We start from the raw sequence: 5543 nt of genomic DNA, 5'->3' as shown, positions 1-5543 counted from the left end.
TGTTTCTCTCCATCAACCTTACAATTATTGAAATAAACCAAACAAAGAAAGTAAGAAACATGTCTAATAAGGAATGTTAAAGGATAAACATCCCTTTCATAAAAAAAGTATCAATTCATAATATTAATTGCATTAACCTTGAAATTGATGGAAAGGTTGGTAGAAGTTTTGGGTAGTGACAACAAATTTTCAGCATCTTCCGTTAAGGTATTGCAGAATATGGTGACTTTCTTCATCATTGTGGCCTTTGCTATTAGGTACTTCACAAATTCCACTTCTAGTTCATTTCCTTTAAAGGCCTTTATGTACACAAACTTCAGCTTTTCATGTACACAATAGCACAGTTCTTGTTTCTCCCAAAACATTGAGATGGGATATGGAAAATCATAGTCATTAGAACTACCAATAATTGTATTCTCAAAATCCTGTGAAGCAAAAGTATATATTATGCATCATATATGCTTGGATAATAATGAAATTTATTCAAATGTAAAAGATTAATATAAGGATTGTAACTAAAGGATAATATCACATACTGGTAGAGAAATTTCAAGAACTTGTAGAGAAGTACATAATTGAAACACAGAATAAAGATCTTGTGCATCTCTTATGTGGTTCAAATCCAAATCCATTGACAAGGTTGATAAATTTTTAAAAATAATGTTGCTTGAATATACCTAGGAAATGGATAAGAAAAGGTTAGAACAATAATATATATACTAAATGAAATATACAATCATACATAGAAGCAGTGTTTTAAAGATCAACTAGACAAGATAGTCAAGGATGATTCAAGGTTCCACCATTGGAGAAGTTGAATGACAATATAAAAAAAGAGGGAATTTTACCATAAGGAGGGAGCATATCACAAACAACAATATGGAGTTACATATCACAAACAATATGGAGTTACATATCACCTACTTACTTAAGAAAGAACAATAACATGAATGTAGCCCAATAAATTTCATGTCCACAAAGTTCAATCCATATAATTGGGTCTTCTCCTATTAAGCGCTTGAATTAAGTTTTGGAGGAGAATGAATGAAAATGGAAGTCTTCAAAACAATAAAATACACTTGTGAGATGACTCTATAACCTATCATTTCCCTCTAAAAACTTAACTCAAACGTATCCTTAGATAATTTAAAGTCATGTCAAATTAATTATCGGAGATACTGACAATAAAAATTATAAATGAAACCCATATTATAGCCTTTTCAAGAAATGGGTGTTTAAATGAGGTTTAAAAGCGGGTTAACCATGGCTACTATATATAGGTTTGGTCAAACAAGTTTCTAAAACATTATATTTGAAGAGTAAAATATTAAGATATATTATAATGTAATTGATGTAGTCAAGAAAATAAAACTATTCAAAGGACCTTACCAGTGCAGAATGGGCAAGAATTTCATAGCCTTTCACAATAGCGTACCCTTCTTTTGCAGCATGCATGTTTCCAAACAATGAGTAATAATAAGAACTGAAAGTTTTCAGGTTTGGTGCATAGATGCTTGCAGTATTTGTTGGACAAGTTATAGAATCAAGCAACAAAACTTCAAGATTCTCACACGAAACTTTTAGCTCATCCACACATAGACCTTGGAGCTTCAATACTTTAAGACTTTCTATCATGATAATAAGTTTGTTGAATCCAGTAGACTCATTAAGAGTAAAGTTCTCCAACACCACACAATTATTCAGAATATCATTGATGGTCCCATCATCCAAGTTGATCTTCTTCAACTTTAGGGTTTTGAGGTTTTTGCAGCCAACAAATGCATTTGAACAATTAATGTTGTAGTTAATCATTTCAAGCGAATCTAGTCTTTGAAATATCCCATTTGAGAAATTGAGTTTAGGAATATTATCTTTAAATAGGAAACACTGTCCCATTTCTCCATTATCAGGCTCACACTCAAGGCTCAATTTTTGAACCCCTTTCTTAGTTGTAAGCACATGCTCAACCCAAGATTTAACTTCCCCAAACAAAAGACTCTTCCATAAGTGCAAAATGCGGAAACTAAGTAAGTTACCATAATGACGAGACATGATTCTATATAGAAGAAGAGCATACCTAGAAGCTCCTTTTGTAACATCTTTGGTTTTTCTAGATTTTCTTGAAATCAGAAGTTGTGATAAAGGCTTTATCAATTTCTTCTCATCCAGTTCTATGTGTGTAGTAATTCTCCAAAGATCTTTCCATTTCTTTGAAAGGATACCACTTCTTATAGATTCATCAAGTGGAAGAAAAGTGAGGATATGACTCAATACATCTTTAGGTACCTTTTCAGTGAAATCTGGCATTTCATCAGTTCCCGTTTCCAACTCCACCTTTGATCTCTTTTCTAATCTTCTTTTTGGGTTGAACATCAATGAAGCAATTTTGGGATTTGACATTTGAGACAATACAATGAGTGAAAAATGTGAAAATGAGAGAGGAAAGTGGTGTTAGGGTTGTTCATCTATATATGCATGAAAGACACGTGTCAGCTTGTAATAAAATTTCACAAAATATCTTCATTCTTTTCTTGTTGATTAAAATTTAAAAAAAAAATCTAAGTTTATTAAATTTCCTAATAATAATATGGAATTGTGATATTGAAAATTGACCCAGACAATGAATGTGGTTGAGATTTCTTACCAAAACTGATTTGTAATATTTACTAATTAGAATTTATTTAAATTTCAACAGATGAGTGAAAAATTATATTATATTGTTGCTTACATTTATTTTTCCAACTCATAATCAATGTTATATTTGATATACCGTAAATGTTTACAACTCATAACTTTGATTCTATATTACTACATACAAATTTGCAAATATTGCATGAAAGATATTATGTATTAAAATTATTTAATATATATGTACATCCTTAGGATCTATATGGTTTATGAGGAGAAAGTAGGTAGAGAGAAAAGGACAAGAAAGAAAGAGCTAAGATTATAAGAAGTAGAGTATGTGTTCTTATTGTTTGATAGAAGAAAAAAAAAAGAGAAATTTGTATTTTATTCTATCTTTCATTTGTTTGGTATAGTAGAAAATGAGAAGAGATAAATAATAATATTTGTTGAATATCAAAACTACCCTTTCAAACAATTATATGATAAAAATTATATTTTTTTTGTAAGTTGTAAAAAATTAAGAGAAAGAGATATAAGTACTGATAATATAAGAGTATTTTATACTGTCTGTGCATTATACATTATTTATTTTTAGTACATTGACTCTTAAATAAAAATACAAATAAATTGTTGATAATGTACTGACTTAATATGAATTTTTATACTTTCAATGTATAGATATTATACTAAAAAATTAATATATTTTAATATTATGATATATATAATTTTAATTTTTAATTACTAAACAATAATTTATAACAATGATTATTATGAATTAATTAGAAAAGAATATGTAAAGTTTGGTTATCAATTTTTAGAGGATATTATTATATTTTGCACTAATTACTCTTTCCTTTCAGTTTCTTCTCTTGAGTGGAGAGAATTTTTGTGTGTGAGACTCATACACTTTTTTTTATCTCTCCCTTTTCTCTTCTCAATCAAAGAGGAGAGATTCCTCATTTCTCTTTAAATTATCTCTCCTTCTTCTCTCTCTTCCCTAAATCCACCGTACCAAACAAAGGGTAAAAGTTTTTCATGCTACTAAGATGTGATATATCATTAATATATTAATCATTATGAACTCTTAAATTAAAAATTAGTACACATGAATAATGAATAATTTACTGGTAGTATAAAATTTATACTAAAAGTGGACAAATATTAAAATCTATTTTTTGGGACTACCAATTGTATTCCTTCATCTTTTTGGGTAATGAACTAATCCATTTCGGGATTTGTGGCTGTCCCTCCCAATAAGTACTACTCATAGGAATCGAACTCTTAACCTTTTGGTAATCCTGTAATTTAGCAGAACCTTACACCACTATATTAACACCTAATTGATAATATTAAAATCATTTAATTTTACCAAAGCTATTCATCATATATACCTTTGGCACAAAGAAAGGTAGATCGTTTGATTTTTATGAAGTTGCTAGACAAATCGGGTGGTATAAATGTATTTCTACAAACTTTCTCTTAGCAAGACAATACATTTATTGCTTATTAAGTTAAAAATTAATGTTGTTTATAAACAATTGATATGATTCAGTGTATTGACAATTTTGTATATAATTATATTTAGAAAATATATTAAAAATTGTAAATCTCAATAGATTGGACATTTTCCTAAACTGAAAAAAATTAAAATAACATTATTACTTTTCATTTAAAGTGCTTGTCTTATTTTATATTTAATCTTATGTATCTACCTTGTTCATTAATTTGTTTTATATTCGTTATAGATTAATAATCATCATTCTTCATGACATTGGAAAAATAAACATAATGAATTCAAAGAATGTCTTCTTCCAACTACTTTAATCACTTTAATTACGTTCACTTATATTTTAGGTAAATGAAAATGTCTTTAGTTAAATAATAATTTAGCTAAATAAATGTCAGATAATAATTTGGTTTATTGACAATTGACTTTTTTCAACAATCCTTGCACTTCAATTTTTCATGTCCTCTACGTCATTGGGTAATCTTAATTTAAAGTTGAAATTGTCCATTAAGGATATATGACTTTTCAAATGAAAAACTTAGCCAAATATAATTCAATTGAGATATTTGAACTATGTAATTGTTCTAATAAGAAAACTATTATTAAAACAATGTCTTTATTGTGTATTAATTATAAATCAAGCAATCCACATAAAGAAAGTAGACTGAATAAGTTGATATTATTTTGCTTTCTTATTTATTTATTAATGTTAATGTTTAGTTTGTACATTATATATACATCTACCACAATATCACTCGCAAACATATAATGATACATTTTTTATACTTCTAAAACATGCTCTACCATCAAGTGATACATTTTTGGAGATTGGTTATTCTATAAGTAAAAGTTGTTATTGTATTCTTTATTGTTTTTCAACAATATTGTTAGTATAAAAAATATGTATATCTAACTTCATTGATATGCCGGTTAATTAGTAAACCACCAGTTAAATAATCGTACCATTATATCAGTATCGTGACCGATTTGATCAACAATATGATACTAATAACATTGCAATGAAGTAAATTGAGGTATCTATCATAACTACTTCAATGGATTTATTTTTAGTTATTATTTTGAAAATAGAACTTCATTTCTTTGCACTTTGTACAATATATATAGGTCTAGTACAATATCATTCACAAACTCTCTAATGTGTATATCACTCTTACATTAGATTTTGAAAATATAAAAAAACTATGCATAAAAAAAAGACAAATAGTTGTATAGCTATATTCGAAATAGATGTATAATGATGTACAAAGATATCTTTAAAATAATCACTCAAGTTTTATAGTAGGCTCATTTAGAAAAAGACTATAAAAAATTAAATGCTCTACAAATATATTTTTATTGTCACGTTGAAAATTTCAAAATGTAAGGTTAACTTGTCCTATATATTGTC

General features: G+C 27.5%; 1 protein-coding gene across 1 annotated transcript; it reads right to left on the bottom strand.

The window, feature by feature from the left end:
• Positions 1-2383, bottom strand: LOC109361812 (F-box protein At1g80960-like). Its single transcript, XM_019607350.1, has 3 exons — positions 1390-2383; positions 537-677; positions 1-425 (listed from the first exon to the last, which is right to left on the bottom strand). Exons 1-3 carry the CDS (start codon positions 2371-2373, stop codon positions 111-113), a joined length of 1440 nt encoding a protein of 479 aa, XP_019462895.1. The 5' UTR covers positions 2374-2383; the 3' UTR covers positions 1-110.

This window comes from Lupinus angustifolius, chromosome LG12 (genome assembly GCF_001865875.1).
Source record: "Lupinus angustifolius cultivar Tanjil chromosome LG12, LupAngTanjil_v1.0, whole genome shotgun sequence".
In the NCBI taxonomy this organism is placed as follows: domain Eukaryota; kingdom Viridiplantae; phylum Streptophyta; class Magnoliopsida; order Fabales; family Fabaceae; genus Lupinus; species Lupinus angustifolius.
This window is presented reverse-complemented; position numbering and strand designations above follow the sequence as displayed.

What these genes read in the sequence shown, in the direction of transcription:
- LOC109361812 (XM_019607350.1), bottom strand. Translation starts at nt 2,373, where the DNA reads ATGTTCAACCCAAAAAGAAGATTAGAAAAGAGATCAAAGGTGGAGTTG. An exon ending in TTCTTGCCCATTCTGCACTG is followed by an intron (nt 678 to 1,389) that starts GTAAGGTCCTTT and finishes TCCATTTCCTAG; the next exon opens with GTATATTCAAGCAACATTAT. An exon ending in TTCTTGAAATTTCTCTACCA is followed by an intron (nt 426 to 536) that starts GTATGTGATATT and finishes TTTGCTTCACAG; the next exon opens with GATTTTGAGAATACAATTAT.